This window comes from Ochotona princeps, chromosome 14 (assembly GCF_030435755.1).
Source record: "Ochotona princeps isolate mOchPri1 chromosome 14, mOchPri1.hap1, whole genome shotgun sequence".
In the NCBI taxonomy this organism is placed as follows: domain Eukaryota; kingdom Metazoa; phylum Chordata; class Mammalia; order Lagomorpha; family Ochotonidae; genus Ochotona; species Ochotona princeps.
Window position 1 is genome coordinate 53,717,101 of NC_080845.1, and position 22,999 is coordinate 53,740,099.

A 22,999-nucleotide genomic window follows, 5' to 3' on the forward strand; every position below is an offset into this window, starting at 1 on the left:
GGACCTGGCCAGCGTTTAGCAGCTGTGACCAGACACAGGAAAACCAGAGGGGCATGCTCTCAAAAGCCAGTTTTAGCAGTAGCACCAGCCCTCACATGCTTCCACAAGAGAAGCATCTGTGGGATCACTGGACTAGGTCTGTGTCATTCTGCCTCTAGTTCCAAAGGGCAGCCTCCCTATTTTTGAACTCTTGTTGCGCCTTGCCAGAGATTCCACGAGTTTCCTGCTACCTTTTCACTGAAGCTCTAAATGAGCATCAGCTTCTGTCACTTACCACACAAGAATCCTGATAGTTAACCTCTGGTTTGAGTGACAGCACATTCCCCGCCCTCCCAAAGAGAATCCCGAAGAGGAAAAGAAATCTTGCATTTAATGACAGAATATAAAACTCCCCACACCATCCAATACTTGTGCTAAAGACTTTGAGAGAAACATGACTGCCCAACGGAAGGTCTGGCCCGACATTTCACCTGAGACTCCCAATTCTCTTTGAGACCCATGATAAAAAGACATTCTGCAGACCTGAACAGAAATATCTCAGACCATAAGGTAAGTCTCCACGCATCGTGAGCCGTGGCAGACTTCAAGAAATGGCTGATGGAGGAGCTGCTATGTCAACAACACAGCACTCTAGACTACTTATGAAACGGGTCACACGTATTCTTCTTGTACAAATCAGCAAAGAAATGAAACATTTTAGAAATATTTTTCTTGAAAATATTTTGTTCTGCTTCTATACATTCACAAGGGTAAATTTCATGTACGTGTGTGTGTTTTTCTTTTTTTCTAAAGCTAGTAAAACAAAAGCAACCCATACTTTTATCACCTAAATGTGAACACAAATCTCATTTGGATTTTTTTTGTGTGCATTCTTTTCTTTTTCAAAGATTTATTTTTATTGCAAAGTCAGATATACAGAGAGGAGAAGAGACAGAGAGGAAGATCTTCCGTCTGATGATTCACTCCCCAAGTGAGAACAACGGCTGGTACTGCGCTGATGCGAAACCGGGAGCCAGGAGCTCTTCCGGGTCTCCCACATGGGTGCAGGGCTCCAAGGCATTGGGCCATCCTCAAATGCTCTCCCAGGCAACAAGCAGGGAGCTGGATGGGAAGTGGAGCTGCCAGGATTAGAACCAGAGCCCATATGGGATCCCAGGCATGCAAGGCGAGGACTTTAACCACTAGATTATCGCGCTGGGCCCTCGGTGTGCATTCTTTTAACAACAGGAACATCCTGCCCCTGCACACACCTATCCACAGGTTATTGTTTCCTCTCTGGGACCCAGTCTTTGTTTTCTTTCACATACAAACTCACCTAAATTCTCCGAAGAAGTCGACAAGGTTGCTTTTCTCAGATTTTTTTTCCCCTTAGGGCAAAATATACGGAACAGAAATTTATCATCTTAACTATGTTTAAGTGTATATTTCAGTAGCTTTAAATCCATTCCCAATGTTTTGAGACCATCTCTACCCCATGCGACGATAAGTTCCCAGCTCCCTTTCTAGTCCCCTAGTAGCCGCCATCTACTTTCTGACTCCCTGAATCTGGCTACTTTATGTACATCTTACAGCTGGAATCATATTTGCCATTGGCTGATATTTATAAAGTTAGCCTTGCTATCTATCATCTATAATTACACTTATTTACCATCCTTTAAAAACAAAATTTGATTCAGTGAACACATGTAACTTTATAGATAGGCCACAAATAATTTAATCAATATTCTCTCCCTTGTTAGATGTTTAAGTCATTCTACTTGTATCTTATTATATATGTTGCTATTGTATGTTTTTCTCAAAAAAAAAACTTCACTCACATTACTGACTATATTTTTAGATCCTAGATTAAGAATTACTTAGAAAAAGGCAAACATACTCTTTGGAAAATGAAATTCATCAGCTTTTGGAAAATTCAATACCAGACTCACTTTCCTGGTACAGTGTATCCCATTTGAACTACCACAAAAACTTCTGCATCAGTTAGTCTGAAGTGAGTCCCAGGCCACTGTCCTGCCAGGGAATTTGACATGTGGTCAGCGTGAGTATCACTGTTCCATGGAGAGGATCTTACAAGTCACAGTGTACACTCCATGTGCACAGAGAATCAATCCCACAGTCCTTATCTCATGCTTGCTCAGTGACAGCCTTCTAACAATATCTGCAATGTCCCTGTCCCAAGGCGTCTGCATCAAGGTGTGACTTGTGCTGGCTACAGAACATTTCGGGCTTGGGGCTAATGGTTTGAAGCTAAGCTACCTCCATATCAACCACAACTGTACCCAGAAAACACTAAGTCTGGTGAGTAGTTTTCCTTTTTAATGTTTTTGACAGTTCAGAACAACACACACGAACACAGATCCATAACTATACCTCAAGATGGTTGTCTCTTTTAAGCCAGAAAGATGCTGCCTTGCTCTCAAGCAGCCAAAATCATTCCCCAGCATCCACGCCAAGCCTGGTACCATCACATGACCACATCCTACTTCGCCAAGACAGTGTTACCCCCACCACGAGCACAGCACCAACACTGAGCTGGTGAACTAAAGCCCATCCGATGTGCTAGTGTGCACTTTCCTTTCAACAGTAAGCAAACAGTGGACACAATGTTAGGCAAGGCACCACAGCGCCAGAAATGGAGCTCGTTTTATTAGTCCGAAGGTTATTACAAGCATGTAGCTTCAGAAGGTATATTTACATCTTTAAGTATCAGGAACAGGTGAGACTCTGGCATGGAAAAAGTTTTGAAGGGAATAAGAAGCACAAAGTTAGCTTATTCTAGCAATTATCTTTCTGGCTCCTTTGAAGTGAAGAAACTTAAGCAAGTAACTAGAAAGAAGGATGGCACTAGGGAACCGACTTCCCCTAACAAGGACCAAGGGAGGCAGTGGACTAGTGTGGACACAGGATGGTGGCAACAAACTGTGGAGAGGACAGTCTGCACCCATGGAAAGGAAGAGCAAGAGAATGGAATCACTAACTCTTGAGAGAGACTTCCTTCCTCTCTCTCTGGCACATACCAAGCACGCCCGCAGGCCCTGGTACCAAGTCAGCGTGAGAAAAACAGACAAAATGACCCAGCCCTTTTAAAGTTCTGAATTCAAAGGAGTCATATCCACGTGGGGACTCCATCATATATACAAGTCATATCCACGTGGGGACTCCATCATATATACAAGTACCTGCAGTATGAGATAGGCATTCTCAGGCAATAGGCTGGGAGGTGGGAACTCTGTGTCCACACCTCACATCCCAATGATATTATCTGTGTCAAAGGCATATCTCCTTTATTCAAATGACAAAGTTCACAGAGAAAGGGAATGCAGGAGAGAAACAGAAAGGGGAGGGTGTATCTTTCACCTGATATTTTGCTCCCCATATGGTCACAGCAGCTTCCTTCAAGTCTCTCACTTCAAGGACCCAAGTGCTTAGGCCACCATCTACTGCTTTTTCAGACACATAATCAGGGAGGTGAATCTCAAGTGAAGCAGTGGGGATTCAAATCAGTATCCACTTGGGATGCTGGCACTGCAGGCGGGAGATTTACTCACTACACCAAAACACCAGAAGCCAAGGTTTCCCTGTTATGATTAGCCAAATTTCTTCATGCATTCCTTTCCACGTGAAACAATTCTCTAAATGAGATATCTAAAGAAGACAATGATGTATTGGGGGAGTCACTGTTTAACCAGGGCATTAAAATGGTTTTTAGGTTGGTTTCTAGCAGTTGGTCAAGCGATCTCACTAATTCTGTTAGGTGGTGGAAGTAAGCTGGAGGCTTTAACTATTGTCCTGGTCCCTTCCGTTAACTCAACAACTGTTCTGGAAACATCCCTCCAAGGATTTCAGGTTTGAAGCACCAAACACCAAGACCCACAAAGGGAAATCTTCCACATTCAGCTCGTAAAAGCACTGGCTTTACAAGTTACTCAAATAGGAAATTTATTAAAATTTTTGATATTTCCTGTTAGATCTTTATTAATGTTTTTAAGGTGTTAAAGCTACATGGTTGAAAATTATTGATGAAGGTCTAGTCTTGTCCTCAGAAAAACGGACTTATGAGCTGACCAAAAATTGTTGGCTGCCACTGCTAACATTAATCACGACCACCAGAGACACGAACACTACCTGCATGCTTATCATGTGCTAGACACCAGATCAATTACATTTCAAGAATCTCTATAATATAATCCTAATATCTGTAGATGTCTCTAGAAGGTTTCATTCTAGAGTTCCCCTGTGCTCTCCTTGCTGATATCTATCAGTGAATACACAAGTTCCCTATATAAATTTTAAAAAACAATGTACTTGCAGAGCATACATACATCTTCCTTTACTTTTAAAATAATCTCTAGATTACTTATAATATCTAGCACTAGATAAATGGTATATAGTTATAATACTATTATACTATGTTGTTTAGGGAATGACAAGGAGAAAAATATGTGCATATACTGTATGCACGTAACTTTTTGTGAATAGTTTCTATCCATAATGGGTAGGCCCATAGACACAAAACCCACAGCATCAAGGCGTTGGCTGTATTTATTATTATTTCCATTCTATGTATAAGGAAGCTGGTGCTGACTGCTTTGTCCAGGGTCACTGAATGAGCTAGCAGATGAAAGATGCATACAGGTCTGCCTGTCACTCTTTGGGGGCGAGCCACCCCAGTCCTGATGACTGCCCTGAAACTGGCTGCATTCTCCTGCTGCTTTTCTCTGCAGACTAACAGAGAAGCAGCCCAGGATCGTCCATTCACATACTCCAACAACAGAGGGAAACTCCACATACACAGGACCAATTCCTTCCCACCTCTCATCTTTTATAGTTCTTGGCAGGAGCTAAAATGCATTAGGGAACAAAATATTTCAGTGTGTCAATAAAAATTCATGTTGCAAAATGCAGATAGATAGGCTTGAGGTGAATTTCTCCATAGCTGTTTCTAAAAATAGATGTCAATTCTGACAGTTAAAAAAGGAAAGATGAAAAGAGAGATATGGATAAGTGCTGAGGGGGAAAAAGACCATCCTGCAATTCCATGTCAGGCCATGCTGTCTGCCTGCAGGCCTGTCACACAGGAAGGTAATGTTTTAGGGGCAGAGGGAGTGTGAGGGCAGGCAGTCAGGGTGCCTTCTTCAGGTCAAAAAGAGTAAGCACAAGCTACTCAATTTATTTAAAGCTCTAGCTTCCTTAATGATTAACTGGGGATACTGAGGCGGGGCGCAGTCATTCAGCATCCATGTTAAGGCACTGCTTGGATGCTTACACCCCCGGCTCTGCCTCTGAGTCTAGCTTCCTGCCAGTGTACATCATGGGAGGCAGCAGTGATGCCTCAAGTATTGGGTCTTTGCCACCCATATGGAAGACTGTCCAGGTCTTAGTGTTCTTAGTGCCTGACTCCTGGTTTCAGCCTGGCCCAGACCTGGCTGTTGCCAGCTTTGAGAAAAGAATCAGAGGATGAGATCTCTCTGCTTTTCAAACACCTAAAATAAATACACAGAATGAGGATATTAGGCCAACTTTGCTGAGTGCTGGGGGAATTAGAACAAACTTGGACTGAATTTATTTCCCACCAAAAGGGAACACCTGGAGGATGGCAAGGAAGGAACAAAGCCCCTGAAAGACGGTGATCCTTGGGATTAAAAATAGTGGAGACAAGACTGAGGAGCCAAGAAGACACTCTGAAAAAAGAGATGCTAAAAATGAGCAACTTAAGTCGCACATTGAACTATAGAAGATGAGCAAACACGTAATCTTAGCTGAAATCTAAAACACCAAGGCAGGGAAGGTAGGCAAATGTCAGTCTCCCCTGAAAAGCAGCAAGATGACTTGCTCCAGACCACACAGCTAATAACCACAGGGAAAGCAGGGGGTTATTCATGCAATACACAATTCTGAGCACCTCTTTTGCATTTCTTGTTTTCCTAGAAAAAAAAAGTGGAATGAGTAGCGAACAAAACAGATGCAGTTTTACTTTATGCAACTCTTCAGTGGAAAATGCAGTCGTTAAAACTTTTTTAAATAGAAAAGATTTAAAATAGGTTTGAGAACTTCTCCATGAGGGAACTATAGTATGGAGCAGAAGCATTTAACAGAGATTATTAACACACTATATGATCATTATATCCCAGAGAGCTTAAAGATGCCAAGATATAAGAGATCTAAAATGAAATTCCGACAGAGTAAAGATATACAGAGTTCTCAGAGGGGTTCATATCTTTTTAAGAATTTTTTTGAATATAAAACTAAAACATGTTCATATGGAAACTATAAGAAGGTGATAAAGTTGAAAATCATAATCACCTATGATTACACTCTCCAAGATAATCAGCAACATTTTATGTATTTCCTTTGAGGATTTCTCCTTTGCATATTTATATTTTTATACATAATTGGGATCATTCTGTATATACAATTTTGAGCTTGATTTCTCCATGTATTATATTGCATGATTAAATATTCTTTAAAAACATGGTTTTTAATAACTACATAAATAATTCATTTAACCTTCCTGCTAGCTGCAGTGCTAAGTTCAATGTTCAATGTTCAGGTCAAAGAAACAGACAGCAAGCTGTCACACTTGCCAACTGCACTTAGGGTACGGTATTCTCAGATCTGAGGACAACATTTTCAGTGGGACATGTTCAATAAAATTTCATCCTCAGAGTGTCTCAGAGGACCAGCATTCTGTAACCACTTTACTTACACAGCATTCACTCTTTCTCCTGATTGAGCAATGACATCTATTTTTGCTTGGACTTGCTAATATTTAGGAGGGACCTGAGAGTTCTGTAAAAATACACGAAGGGCCATAAATGTGAGAGAGAAAAGGGTTATTTAGTTTTCCTCTGGAGGTCAAGGACCGGGACCAATTCTTGGGTACTTCAAAGACTGAGTACTCATGTTCGATATGAAATAACTAATGCCTTTAATACTTACATCAAAGACGAGTGTCGGCTCCCGTCCCTGCACTGCTCTGTAATGGGTCTGAAACCCACTCACCACGGAGTATGGGAGGGCAGACAGGGAGTCAAGCACAAGTGGCATGAGCCAGGATGGGAGGGGAATTCACATGACCCAACTTAGCTTGTATTTCCTACACGGAAGCCTTGAACTGAGTCATGGGGACACACAACTCCTAGCTGAGACGTTACTTGATGGCCTACAAGTCTTACTGAAAGGATAGGAAGAGCTGTGACTGCTAGTCCTAAACTTCTCAAGTGCTATTCTGGTACGTCTCTTCCTTCACCAAAGCCTTCTGACTGTGTAAAAGCAAATCAGAAAAATCATACTGACACATATTTCTCTTTTCCCATGATGTAGCTGCAGCTGCTCTCTGGCTCCACTTCTGGAGCTCTTTGCATCCTTTCCCTCTGCAGCTGAGCAAGCCCTGTGTGAAGCAGCACCTCCTTGCTATCTGGAGGGCCCACAAAAAGGCCTGTTTTACCTTAATCAACATCATGACAGGCAAACAAGTGAAGCAAAAAAGGATGTAAGATATGGGTGTGTGAGCCTACTGCTGTTCACAGACTGTTACAAAACTTTGGAGGTAAAATGGACAACTTTAAAGACTTCAACGTACATAAACATGTCAAGAATTAACACTGCCGAGCTGAGAGCAAAGAATAACTCCAAGTCTCAAAACAATAGAAGGGCCCAGAGCAACAGCCCAGTGGTTAAAGTCCTCGCCTTGAACGTGCCAGGATCCCATATGGGTGTCAGTTCTAATCCCAGTGGCCCTGCTTCCCATCCAGCTCCCTGCTTGTGACCTTGGGAGGACAGTCGAAGGCGGCCCAAATCCTTGGGAACCTGCACCTGTGTGGGAGACGCGGAAGAAGTTCCTGCCTTCGGATTGGTTCAGTTCCAGCCTTGCGGCTGCTTGGGGAATAAACCATTGGGAGGAGGATTTTCCTCTGTCTGTCCTCTCTGTATATCTGCCTTTACAATAAAAATAAAATAAATCTTTAAAAAACCCCAATAATACAATATAGCATTCCTGTAGGCCCCGGTCTCCCAAGGGTTAACTCCACAGCTTAGCTTGTTTCTAAGAGGTAACACAGTGGGAAATCTTGGCCTAATGCATTTAGCCCCTGGCTTGACTGCAAGTTCCCTCTTCCTTACTTCCCTTTTGTTAAGATGCCCCAGGGGGGCTAAGGTGTTGCTTGAACATTGGGATAATACTGGGAGGGACTAAGCAGACTATAAGATGCAGGCGGACCCCTGCATCTTAAAGTTGGCATTCTGTGTACAAGAGTGACCCACTGCGTGTTGTCTTGTGTTGTCTTATGTGTTGTCTGTAACCCTAGCCCCTCCGCTCCGCTCGGGGTACGCGAGCGTTGCCGACACATTCCTTGTCTTGTGGTGTGAGGCTGTGTACTTCAAAAGCTGCTGTGCGGCTCCCCACCTCATCCAAGGGGCTTACAAGGGGCTCCCTCCCTCTCACTGACCACACAAATATCAGGGATGGCTACAGTCAGCCAGTGGATTGTTATCCCCTGCCAGGATACACAAGGACCCGAGCCAATGTACCCATTTTAAAGAGACAGCTTGAAAAATGAAAATGACTTGAAAAAAAAACAACACACCAAGACTTGAATATAATGTAATTCAGCTTATCATGGCCCAACAGTATAAAATTTGGAGTAAATTAGCAACACCTGGAAGAGGATTTTAAAAGCAATGTCAGGAAGGGTGATGACAAATTAGAGGATTTTATGAGAATGAGTTGTTGTTGAAACTGTCAGTTTGCATAAAGTTAAATTCAGAAGCAGGCGTCCTAAATGTATGCATACAAAGGAAATAGCCCTGAATGTCCTCAAGGCTGAATATATGCTCCTGTGCACAGCAAACAACATGAGCACCTCCAGTTTATAAATACCTTCCATAAGAGCTACTGTGTCTCTTAATTTCATATTAAATGCAAATGCATACACTTAACCAGTCATGTTCAAAACAGACTGTCTTGTGAAGAACAGCCTGAGTGTAATTATTAACAGCATAGTTCAACAGAGACTAGACTGTCATGAGTGATACAAAACAAGATGGGTGAGGAGAGGATAATGAATCCATCTATAACGCAACAGTATTGCTCTTTTAGGGAAGTCAGAAACTCCCCAAATGATTCTTATGTTGTCAAAAGACTGTCAAATCTAAAATAATCTTAATGTGAAATTAAAGAGAATTCTGATGTTTGTAGAGTCCCAGACAATGAGAATGAAAATGATCTGCACATAGCACACAATTGTCAGATTTAGCCAAAAGAGGTGTTTTTCCTTTAAAGATTGAAACTGGGAGGGGAGACAGTAGGACTTCTTTATATCGATATTTATTTGCGAAGCAGAGAGGTAAAGACAGAGCTCCCATCTGATGGACCCCTAAACTCAGGTGAGCTTTCACATGGGCAGAAGGGACCCAACTACTGGAGGTTATCAAACTGCTGCAGAGTGTACATCAGTGTAGAGATGGTGACGCTGGGATCACAGGGAGAAGGGACAGAACAGACGCATTCTGACATGGGACTCAGGCACACTAAGCAGCACTGCAACTGCTAGTTCAAATGTCCACACCATCCCAAACCCTGCAAATAGTTTTCAATATTCACCAGTACCAACCAACAATAACATTAACTACCAATTCTATCTCTTTGAAATTGGCAAACAAAGCAAAATGAATCAGTGGATGTAAGACCTCTCTATTTCTCCTTCTCTCTGTAAAATATGCCTTTTTTTTATTAAAAAAAAAAGTGGTAAATGAGTCTCAAAAAGGAGAACAAGATTCTGCAAGGTCATACAACCCATCTCTTTCAGAAAAAAAGTAAAGGCTCTTACCAGCAAATGTATCAACCTCTACATTACTCCATAAGGGGGAAGGAAGTCACTGAACAGCAAGGAGAGGTTTAGGGTCAGGAGCAAACACTGAGGCTACCAGTGCAGACAATGAGGAAGGAGAAGCCACTCAGGCAAATGAGTGCTGAGGGAGAAGGAAGGCTACAATGAGAGACCCAGTGAGACCAGGTCTAAGAATCCGTGCTTACGATGAAGTAAAATGTGTATGTTGAAATAAGTTATAAAACCCCACACCATATAAAAACAATTTCAAAATTCCTCATTGTGCAGAAAACAAGCAAGGGAACTAGCAATAACAAGCAAAGTAACAGGGTCTAGTGAAGTCATTTGCAGCCTAGTATAAAGTTGCATTATGGAGATAGATTTCAAATATACATCATACTGGAACCTCGCCAATGTCAAAGTCACTCACACCATGCTCTTTGAGCAGTTCTCTTGTAATTCTACTTTTGGCAGGGTTTAGGTATTCGCTGCTTTAGAATGTAAGGACTGAAGCCTGACTTATTTTGTGTCAGTAACTTTCTTTGATGGTATTAAATCAGATGTTTAAGAAAAAACAATTTTATCTGTAACTCTAAAAGAAAGGTAGCTAAAACACTGCTTGGAAGGTGTGTGTGTCACACAGAGTGCCAAGTCTCTACCCGACTTACTCTAGCTTCCTGCTAATGCACCAGGAGAGATGACCAGGGATAGCACAATCATTTGGGTCCCCACGACCACTAGCGAGACCTGGATGGAGATCTAGACTTAAGACTACAGCCCAGCTCACAGGTAAACATTGTGAGCATTTGGGGAAAGAACCAACAGCTACGCACTACTTTTATCTCTCTTTCTCTTTGACTTACAAGTAAATAAAAAGAAATAAAATCTTAAAAAAGGAATAAAAGTAGACAATTAGGAAATATTAGGAGAGACTTCTCTTCATTAAAGGCAAGACAGAGCACATATAATAAATCTTAAGAAACAGCAACTTACAAATATATCCTTTATATGATTGGAAATGCACATTATTTTAACCACCTCTTACTTTTTGCTGAGTTTTGGGATCTAAGTAACCAAAAGGCAACTTTTTTTTTTCAGGCACAGATCACACCAGATTTCTTTTGTGGCGGAAAACCCTAATTTGATCTGAAAAACATATCTATGAAATTATTCAAAGCAGTGTACTACCACAAAATTTAGCTGTTAAACACTGTGCAATAATATAGCTCCTAAATTGCACTTGGTCTAAAACAAAGACTTTTAGATATACACTCCGCCTCACAGAGGGCAGAGAAGTCAGATGGTATAGGGATACTATTTTGGTGGAACATATACAAAGAGTAGAGCAATTCCACAGCTTCTTTTCATTTACTTCCTTAGCACATAACACGTTGACTGTTGGCAAAGGTAGAAATTGAAAACAAAACAAAACAAAAACCAAAAAACCACTGAATCCTTGCTCCATACTTTCTTGCAACACTACTTTCTGCCGACAAATTCTGACCTCAAAATATAATCTATTTAATGACACAAAAGCTAAGATTACTAGCTTTCATTTACCCAAAAAAAATCAGGTGACTGGTTTTAATAATGTGCAAAAACTAAATGAATGCAGTATCTTTCATTTATCATTATAACTGGACAGTATACATGAATACTGAATATACCAATCAAATAATAATCTAAGCTCATGCTATCACTAGAATAATTTAAACCCCATAGTCAAGTAGGGACATAAACTCATCATTGATTTATGTGTCCCATATCTTTTGGGATGCATCACCAATTTATGTGCTATAACCTGATGTGTTTGCACCTGGGGTTGCATAGAGGTGAAAGATAAAATAGCTTATAAACAGGCAGCTCGCTCTCTGTTAACCATTCACATCATGGAGCTCATGCTGTGAGCTATATAATGCAGAAACTGTATGCAGAAAGCTGTCCTTCCAAATGTACCATGCAAAGGGTCAGGGCTGGAATAATGCAAGCATTTGTGAAACATGCATGTAGTGACCTAATTATAATATACCCAAGGGTTAAAGTATCTGAGTTCAAGATCAAAATGAAGTTATAGCCTCAGAAGGTTTAAATTTTGAAATGTGCCATTTTACTTTAAAGAGAAATAGAAGAGCTAATAACGCAGGCTGACATTCTGATATTATCATGTGATGGGACAGTGACACTTGCCCATGCATTTATGAAGAGGAATAAGGAATTTTCATTATAGTTGTATTTTCTATTAAACAGAAGTTGATTTAGATCTACCCTGAGATTTAGAAATGATGTCATGGATATTCAATTTGGTGCTGCCTATTCAGGAGGAGGCCAAGACCACTGTTGATGCTCCCAACAGTCCTGCTGCTGGCCAGCATTGCAGGAATGCCACGGGGCCTTCAGTCCTCTCTCTTGATAGTTTCCAATCTCAATCTCATGGCAATGGGATAGTAAATAACAATTCATTTCACCTGAAGCAGCAGTTTCTTTTTTTTTTTTTCAGCTCTAGAGACCTTCTTTATTGAAAGAGGTTGCACGTGGAAGCTGAAGCACCACTGACTGATGTATTCCCAGGAACTAGGTTCTGGAGTACAGTAAATAGCAAATAATCTCTGCCTAAAAAAGGATATGAAATTTAAAACATGGCCTGGAACTTAAACTTAAAAACAATTCTTAATGGTGACTACAAAATCGAATGCAAACATCACACTAGCTGTCTAATGTCTATAGATTTAATACCGGGAAGTGATGGCTATTGGTAATGATTGATAGTCTTTAATTCAACAGCCATTTATTACCTGACAAGTGTTAGTAATGCCAAATACGAACAACTAGTCATGTAACAGTCCTTCAAGCTGACATGGCTCTGTTTTCAAAGAGCACAAAATTTAATGGATGTCAACTAGGATAAGAACTATGAGGGAAAATTCAATTTAAAACGGAAAATTGATTCTTAATTTAAGCAAGTACTTCTCCATTAATATTAATGGCACTGATTTTTTTTTCAGTTTTTGTTTGTTTTGAAAAATAAAACATGCTCCAGTTGGAATGATGATCATGTCAATGTTGAAAACACACAAAAAGAAATTTTAGGTTTGAATATACTGATCGAAATGATAGCAGAGGAAGCTGCTGTTCCACTTGGCGTTTTTTATTCTTCCCGCTTAAAATACAGAAACACAGCGACACCAAAGTTTGAAGGTCGATATCACACACGTTTCCAAAATAGTAGGATACCAGATCTGAAAACCAGCTGTCCATTGGGCTTTATTCTAAGTCTGGGATATTAAGGGAAACTAACTTATATGGATTCCCCTTCCCCCTTTGCTATGCCATTTTCAGAAAGCTCAAAAGGAGCTGATAGAAACCACATTTTCTGAGGATGTACTAAGTGTGAGATGTTGCACTATGAGGAAACAGATATTCAATAGTCTGTAACAAATGACCCCAAGTTTGTTTGTTTTCAGCTTCACAGGGCTTAGACCCTGACCTCATGGCATATGTAAAAATTAATCCAAGATAAATCAGAGTGTCAAATATAAGACTCCAAATTATAAGACTTTTAGAAGAATATGCAACAAACTCTTTATGATTGAGTTAGGCAAAGATTTCTCAAGATATGATGCTCATAGCATGATCCATAAATACGAATTGGAGCTAATCAAACGAACTGGATCTAATAAAAGCTTACATTTACCCTTAAAACACTGATAATAAAGTAAAAATGACAAAATGTAAGCTGAGATAAAGTATTTGTCACATATGCTACACATACTATATATATATATATATATATATATATATATATATATATATATATATGCCAAAAGAGTACAGACTATTTTGGAAAAACAATTGGAATTGACAACTCAGATAATTAAATTAAAAGTTTCACTGATCTGAGTAGGCTTATCACCAAAGAAGATACATGAAAAGATCCTGAAAATCACCAGTCATTAGGGATATAAAAAAACAATGAGATAACACCACATATGCACTAATTTCCAAAAGACCAACAGAACAAATGTTGGCTAGGATGTGGAGAATTGTTGGTAGGACCATTTTGAAAAACAGTTCCATAGTTTCTTAAAAAATCATACACAAAATATGTTATGTTACTGCAAAGGAATGTTTTTCAAAGTGGGAGAGAAAAACTGAAGAGATCAACAATCCACTTGTAGCTAGAATATATAAAGAACTCAGTAATCCAGTTCATCACTCTCTTCCTCAATATGACTTCGTTCTAAGGCTCATACCAAAATTGATTCAATTCATGAATGTATGTCAGTAACGTCACTGAGTACTTTTTGTTTGCTTGTAAAATGTTTCAGATAAGCTTGAGCTATAGAAATGGCCATTTAAATTGTAGCAGAATAGCAGATGGACTGGCTGGGATACGATTTGCCAAGGCTGTGGGGTCTTCACTGACAAGAGACATCTATCTCATCAAACTTCATGTCTGCCACTGACAGGTCTGCATGACCCTTAGACTTGAAAGGCCAACATATGGCAAAACCTAGGATTCAACAGGGTCCCAAAAATGCTCCCAAGTGTCCCACAGAACATGATATTTCGGTGTACAAAGTTTTATCTTAGTCTTTTAAAGCCACTTGTGTTTTTTGCCTCCACACCTGTCACCTCTACACCTATGCTTACGCATCTTTGAATCTCCCATGATGCCAAATCCAGCACTCAACACACAGATGAGAAATGTCTTCACCACTGGACAGTTTTAAGCAGAAAGGTCTTTAGTCCATAGTGACTGCTACTCTTAGGTATAAGCTCTATCCAGAGAGGAAATGATGCAGTCCTAGGAATTAATAACATTGCCCTCAAGGTCAAGGCAGTTATTTTGATTTTGTTAGGCTGAAGATGGAATGTTATATGTTGAGTCCCCTTGGAAAGAAAAGGATGGGGGGAAAATACAAGCCTGTCCCCTAGGAATAAGGTCCCCAAACCAATCACTTTGAGATAATTACCAAAAGAGAAATACGAGAAATGCTGTCAAGAGTGGGGAGCTATATATTTGAAGAAAAACATAACTGACAGTATGTCTTCCTGGCCACTAGTTAATCTGCTGCATGGGACAGAAGATCATCAGAGCTAAATAGAAACTGTCAAAACAATGTCCTCAGGACACTGGGATACCTACAATTTATAAAAGAAAAAGGGGTACAAATGTAACTCAAATAAGGGATCCAAAATTTCATTAGTATGTCCCAAGCTGTGATGTAAAACAATCACAACAGTTACAAAAATGAGGATAAAATCCCAGGGCCTGGAAAATATCCACTACTTAAGAGATCTCAACAAGAGTCACAAGTCCATCATTCTGTTATTTAAGAATATACACCATTCTCTATTCCTACAATGTCAGGAAAGTCCTGCACCCTAGGGCCAAGACATATTCAACATTTAACAGCTTCATTGGGAGTCCATCTTTCATTCAGAAGTACAGATACTCTTGTTGAGGGACTAAAATATTGTTACAATATAGGGAGAAAATTGGGGAGAAAGAGTGAGGGTGGGTGGAAGGAGAAATCACTGAGCCTAAGGAACTGTATCATGAAAAATAAAGAATTTTTTTAAAAAGAGAGCAATCTTAATACACCTATGAGATTGGCTGGAACGTCAGGGAAGGCCATAGGATTGCAAAAGTTGAGAAATCAGATGAAGGCAATCTTCTTAGTAGCCACTGTCCAAAAATTATGGATTTTGTCTGTAAAGATTTAACTAGATTCTCTCTCTAAAGGGCCTTTAGATTCTTTGGTTATTTTCTCCTCAATAAATTCACAGCTGATATGGAAATGTTTCCCTTTGGTTGGTTTTCTAATTCTGTATCAACCTGATGCAAACTGTGTTTATAATGGAACAGCAATGCGCTTTGTAGATATAGTATTGCTTTATTCTGAAAGTATTTGTGAAAGATTTATTTATTTATCTGGGAGGCATGGGTAGTGGGTGGACAGAGAAGGGGATAAGGTAGATCTTCCATCCACTAATTCTCTCCCCAAATGGCTGCAATGGCCACACCTACTCTATCATCTTCCACTTCCAGGCTCTTTGTTTTGTTTTGTTTTGATTTTTTTTTATCCTCTTATTACTATCAGAGCTGTGAACTAAACAGGAACTTAATTTAAAGCAGGGTTTGCTATGAAAAGTCACTAAAACAACACCCTTAGCAGTCAGTAAATAAAATCATAAATGTAGAGAGCTAGACTATAGTCTAAAAGATGTTAGCATTACTTTACAGTAAGTGAAACGATAAGCTGACTTGGTGAAATCTTTTAAGTATAGGGCTTCACGTAATTGGGACAAAGTTTTGAGGACACATCTTATAATTACAACTTTCATCAATACCCAAAAAGGGCAGCATAAACTAGAAGGAGGAGAAAAAAAGAAAGAAAAAAAAGAGTGTTGCAGAGACTAAAAATCCTTTAAAATAGATTTTTGCCTACTATGTGTGAGGCATTCAGTTTACACAGTCCTGTATTCTGTGAGAAATATTTGATGTTTTGCACATATAAATATGTACTACATATTTACAACAGAAAAAAAGCAATGAGCTCTTTCCTCTTACAAATACATTCACAGGAATTTCTTATCCTTCCTCCATAATCAATTTTTGTTTTTCACTAAAGTTTCCTTCTCTCGTGTTCATTTGCTTCAGATTTTGTCATAGACAGAGCAAGACCCAGGGTTCACCTCAGCTGTTACCCCCAGATATGTCTGGTCAAACCTTATCTAGGGTGTCTCTGAGTTACTTTAATTTTTCAATAGACAAACTGAGTAAGGCACATGACCCTTCCTGAAAGTGAGCAGGCATTATCCAATCAATCTATTGGCCACAGAGGCCTGAGGGTTTTTAAGCTTAGATCGTAGGGTTTCCTTGTCTTGCAGCTCCCAAATGAAATATTAGCTCTTCCTGGGCCTTAGGCCTCTCAACTAAAGACTGTGGTGCAAAAGTAGTTTTGAAATTCATGTACTTTTAAAAAATGTACTTTCCATAAACTTTCTGAAGACTCCTCATGTTTCCTTAAGTTCTGCTTTTCTGCAGAACCCTGCCAACCACCCTATTTTAAGAGAAATCAGAATTACTTCAGAATTACCAAAAAAGTAAAACCAAGGAAGCACCAAAATGGCAAGGAGGAAAGGAGCCACAACAGCTTACAAGTGGTGAGAATATCTAATGAATCTGGGTTCCGTTTCGCAGCACAGTCTACATGTACCCAGCTGGTCTGAAGCTTGCCTGGGATGTTTTCAACTTACACATTGAAAAGAATGTCTGTGATCCTGAAACATTTTTTTTTTTTCAAAATTCCTTAAGTCTTTCCTCCTTTTACACCTCTCATTTCCTTACTCTCTGAACCAGGATACAGATGATTTCAGTATGTGTGGGTATTATGAGATCACAGGCACTAAAATTTTTAAAGCTGATCAAAAGCACCATGCATTTAGATCAACAAGGATGCAAAAGAAAACATAAACTTGCTCATGGCTTGATTAACTACCGTATTTTTGAAAAGGATATTGGACTTAGCTATGGGTTGCTGGCATGCACTTGATTTCAGCTGTGGCTTTGGAGGGCAGGGTGTGGCACACGCAGATAACACAGGCATGGAAAATCATGTGATTTAGTAATTTCTTTGGACAAACCAAAACAGATTTTTATCTTCAATCTGACCTTGACTACCTCAGCACCGGTAAGTGAAGGTCTTTTGCCCAATGTATCTTTCGGTGCCTTTCCTGTGCCTGTGTATCCCCTCTTTAAACATCATTTCTTCACAAAGGTTAAGAATGGAACTTTTGGAGACAGATTACATATATTCAATTTTATTTCTTTTTTTTTAAAAGATTTTATTCATTTTATTACAGCCAGATATACAGAGAGGAGGAGAGACAGAGAGGAAGATCTTCCATCCGATGATTCACTCCCAAGTGAGCCGCAACGGGCCGGTGCGCGCCGATCCAAAGCCAGGAACCAGGAACCTCTTCCGGGTCTCCCACACGGGTGCAGTGTCCCAATGCATTGGGCCGTCCTCAACTGCTTTCCCAGGCCACAAGCAGGGAGCTGGATGGGAAGTGGAGCTGCCGGGATTAGAACCGGCGCCCATATGGGATCCCGGGGCTTTCAAGGCGCGGACTTTAGCCGCTAGGCCATGCCGCCGGGCCCTCAATATTATTTCTGAGTGATTTACTTCTTTGTGCCTCTGTTTCCTCGGCAACAAAATGTGAAACATAATGGTGCGTAATGTTGTGAGGATAAGTTCTTAGAGTTACGTCTGGCCTGAAGAAACCTTGATTAGCCTCAGAATCCCTTAATTCATTCCTCCATCCACACCAAGGAGGTAAGTTATTTGCCATTCATGTATAGAACTAGAACCACATGGCCTTACTGAACTGAAAGCATCCATACTAGCCTGCCTGCCCTCCTGACTGAGCAGAATAATACCTTCTTTCTCATCATGTTTCCCAGTTCCCAGTGTGATGTGTGGTCCACACAACGTACCCATGGATTGGACAACTGATTCTAACAAGGCTAACATGTCACCTATGGACTGCTATTCATGAACACCAATGGCAATGCAGTGAAGAGTTCCTTTAGCTACACCCTGCTAAGAAACATAATCCACTATTTCTGTGTGTGAGAAAGATTTAGGATCTTCAATTTGTCTGGTTAATGACAATGAAAATCTTGCAAATAGCGTCATTTTGATTTATAGACTTGTTATTCTTGATTAGATGGGTAACAAAACCAAAATTAACAAAATCAATGCCTTTTCATTCTGACAGGTCAGAGGCAGCCCTAAACTGCCACACTCCTGAAAAGGACGAGGGACAACAGGACAAACGCCAGATCTGCTAACCTCAACCTCAGCTATAGGATCTTGTCTCGGTATTAAATGCCAGTAGCACCTCAATCTTGAACTTCCTACACAGCCTTCAGAATTGTGAGACGTAAATTGCCCAATCTCAGGCACGCTGTTGTCACAACACAAACAGATTAAAATAGAACGTTGTGGGCCCGGCCGCGTGGCCTAGCAGCTAAAGTCCTCGCCTTGAAAGCCCCAGGATCCCATATGGACGCCGGTTCTAATCCCGGCAGTTCCACTTCCCATCCAGCTCCCTGCTTGTGGCCTGGGAAGGCAGTTGAGGACGGCCCAAAGCCTTGGGACCCTGCACCCGTGTGGGAGACCCGGAAGAGGTTCCTGGTTCCTGGCTTTGGATCGGCGCAGCACTGGCCCATTGCAGCTCACTTGGGGAGTGAATCATCAGACGGAAGATCTTCCTCTCTGTCTCTCCTCCTCTCTGTATATCTGACTTTGTAATAAAAATAATAAATAAATCTTTAAAAAAAAATAAAATAGAACCTTGTATCTTCTGGCCAACCAATGGTCATCATTCATAAAACAACTATGAAAATCAGTCTGCATTTACTTGGAAACTATTTAGAATGTTGAAAACCATGAATATCAACTGACATGAGTTGCTAAAAAAGCCAAGGTACTTTCTGAGGTCTCCAGCTAGGAAGGTCTGATAAAAAATACAGTGGGTGAGCCGTCACCGGAGGAAACACTTACCACAATATCCTCAGGATACGTGTCTCTGCTGAAGGAACCATCATCAAACATGACTTCAAAGAAGGTCTGTGATGTCACAGCAATAACTCTGCAGCTGTAATAGCGGGTGTTTCGATGCTTTGTGATGACTGTCTGACCCACAGTGATGGCTTTCTCGCAAGCCTTCGATTTCTGAGACAAGAAGTAAGAGGAAAGGAAAAGGAAGGAAATATAAAAGAAATATTTATGAAGAAAATAATCACTACAATTGAAAAATACTTTCAAGTTCAATGAAAATTGTAAAAGTACAAGCAGCGCCAAGAATATCCATGATACCCACTGGACTTTTGCCCCGGTTCATCTGTTGGTACCTAACGCTATTATCAACCCCTTATTATTTGCTTTAATGTCCACATATTCCCGGTGCGTATGTATGTGTGTTTGAGAAGAAAATATAAGCATGTGTCTGTATGAGTATGATTTGTGGAATAACATGTAAGCTACATACGTGATGAGATTTTCACCCTTAAATATCTCAGTATTTTCTAATGGGGATATTCCGTTACATAACCATAGCTACAGTAAGATTAAACTCCAGGAAACTGAACGTTGATGTGATGTTTTAATCTTTTACCCACACTCTAGTTGGTCAATTGATCTAACAATGACCTTATAGCTTATTCCTCCACTGCTTCCATGCTCCAAAGTACAGCATGAGTCAACAGCCTTTCTTCATTTCCTGTCCTCACAGAGTATTTCGTATTTCCTTGTAGTTATATACACATTATACATTCTTGGCCAGAATGCCACAAAGATCACACAGAGTGTTATGTACTCAGAATGCTGTCCCTAGAGACGTATGACGTTTGCTACTCAGTGGTTGTGATCCTCCCATTTCTCTGTTTTATTACAATCTCTTACATTAAGCAATCTGTAAGAGTTATCATCATTATCGTGCACATATCTGGTGCCCATTGTTGAGTTCTTAGCTCTTCCAATAATGGTGGAATATGCTGATTTTTTTTCTGCTTCAAAATTCACTCCAAATTTACTAACTGGTAATTAGCATTTGTTAAGCTGGAGTTTCTTTTATCTTTTCAAATGCATAAACCCACTGCTCTCCCCTGTCCATTTCTTTATAATTCATTTTATATTGTCTAGCTTCTCAAATTATCCTATATTTGGCCTAGAGGAGCTCCTTCAGTCTAGTTCTGATGAAAAAACTTCTTTATTATCTGACAGAGTATCTCAGAACCATCTTAACTCAGCTGCATGTTAGCCATTCCCCGAACAATACGTATTTTTGTATGTCCATAGGCAGAGAACAGGGTTTTGAAACTTACTGCTCAAGTATGTGTAGGGGATGAGGATCTGGGGCAAGGAACTAAGGAAAGAATGTTTGTAATTTGAACAAAAGGTAAAACCAAAAAATATCTTCCGAAGGATTTCCCATACCTCGCACAACAAATGGTACTTCTTAAGGATACATTCTCCAGTAATTGCTGGAACAGTAGATAAAATTATCCGTGTCATTGCAGTATGGGCAGATATAAGACAACTTTGATAAAGCGTATGAGTAAGAAGTATGCAGGGTTTTAAATGTAACATATATGAAGCACAAATATATCTATGAAAGTCAGAGTTAGAAAAAAGGCAGAAATCTTCCATCTACTGGTTCGCTTCTCAAGTGGCAGGAACAGCCAGGCGTCACAAAGCCAGAAACATCATCAGGTCTCTCATATGGGGGGCAGAAATGCAAGCAACTGGGCCACTGCTGCTCCCATGTCATTAGTAGGATGCTACCTGGGAAGTAAAGCAGTCAGGATATGAACCAGCACTGATACGGGATGATAGCGTTACAAAGAGTCACTTTATCCACCATGCCACAAACCAGGTTCTGAAATAGAAATCTTCAACAGCTAACTAGGTGACAGAGCATTTCCTATTTCATTTTCCTGATCATATTCTTGAAACACTAAAAGTTATTAGGAATAGAAAGCATAGTCTACAAAACTATCTAACTTCAAAACTGGGCCCATGTCAGTTCCTTGGGGTTACTCAGGTTACCAGTAACTGTACAAGGATACAGTGACAATCTGTATGATCATACGCAGGTGTTTAAGAAACCTGGATTGAGGCCAAACAGGGCTTCATCCAGTCAGAATCTTTTTAAAGCTGCTGCTCCTCTCTGCCAAAGTTAGAAGTGATCAGAATGAGATGAACTAGATTTAACTATGGTGATAGTTGTTTCCCGTATATTTTGTTGAAATCATATTCACCCTCAAACAAAACTATTTGGTTTAAATTTGGATTCTCAATTCTGATTTAAACTGGCTATGCATGTGTCTTGGAGACATTATTTAACCTTTGTCAATGTTGGTTTGTTTATCAATGAAAGGGATAATGCTTAAATGCTTTAAATGCTTAAATACTGTAAAAATAGAATGAAGTAAAGTATATCAAATACATAGACTTCCATGAGTATGTTCAGAGCAAATGTTAACAGCTTCATTTTAACAAACAGAAAACACATCTAAGACTTTAGCCACATGGTAACAAACAACTATTCCTACTGTACCAGAGTTATTGAGGCAGCATCCTGCCTTCATACAGAGAAGGCTTAAGCCATGCCCAAATCATCACGGTGGAGATCAATCCCAAGCCCTGACTCTTCACCTCATCAACTCTAGGAGTCTCTAACTCACGTCAACGTTAGATACACTGCTAGGCCCTAGGAAGTAACCTAACACCCAGGTAAGAAAGCTGTGTTTAGAACTTTCTAGAGGCCCTGACCATGTGAAACTTTCCATTTCTGTTCATGTTACAACACAGGAAAACCAAGTCCATGCCAGAACTTGTCTTTTTATCTGTAGCACCCAGCAAAGTACATCTATAACCATTACTGTTAGTGAACCATGACAGGAAGAACGGAGGCAAGTGACTGAACAAGCTGCAGGTTAGACATAGAGTGATCCATTCATTCAAAAAAGCATAAAGAGAAGCCAAGAGATTTAGATATTCCCGTTGCTCACATGGGTGGGTATGAGTGTAGGTAGGGAAAGGGAAGGAAGAAAGTCCAGAGTGAAATTCAGACTCTGGAAAGCAGATGAGGACAGACAAGGGACATGAAGGATAAGAAAGATTTTAGAAAGAAAAAGCTGAATCTAGATCACAATTTTCCTCCTGCTTAGGACACAAAATCTATGCAGACTGTCTGGTTAGAGATTGCTAGCACAGAAATTAAATGTACAAAGCACATCTAAGTAAAAATTCTCATAAGCTTTCATGGGGAGTACTAAGGAATATGGACTCTCTTAAAATTCTATTTTGATACAATTTCTGATTTACTTTTGCAGGAAAAATTTATTGACAAGCATACCCTATAACTTATGATATGCATCCTCAAAAATATTTCCTGCCAGAAAAGCCCAAGAATCTATTGATGTAAAGAATGTCATTTTTGATCAAAGAAGACAGATGTTATGCAAGGACCTCCATCAGATTCAAGAAATGGTTATGGTATTTTGAAGATTAGTGTTCAAGCTAAGGTTGTGAAAGTTGAATTTTCTATAGCATGAACTAAACAGAAATGCACACACAGATGTCTAAACAAACAAA

At 40.0% G+C, this 22,999-nt stretch overlaps 1 protein-coding gene across 6 annotated transcripts in view; it reads right to left on the bottom strand.

The window, feature by feature from the left end:
* Nucleotides 1–22,999, bottom strand: part of KDM4C (lysine demethylase 4C) — a 325,582-nt gene that overhangs the window by 13,361 nt on the left and 289,222 nt on the right. For all 6 annotated transcript variants that reach the window (XM_058672446.1, XM_058672439.1, XM_058672441.1 and 3 more), the window contains one exon: nucleotides 19,403–19,573. In XM_058672446.1, the coding sequence (XP_058528429.1) occupies nucleotides 19,403–19,573 (171 nt within the window). The remainder of the gene's footprint in view (nucleotides 1–19,402; nucleotides 19,574–22,999) is intronic.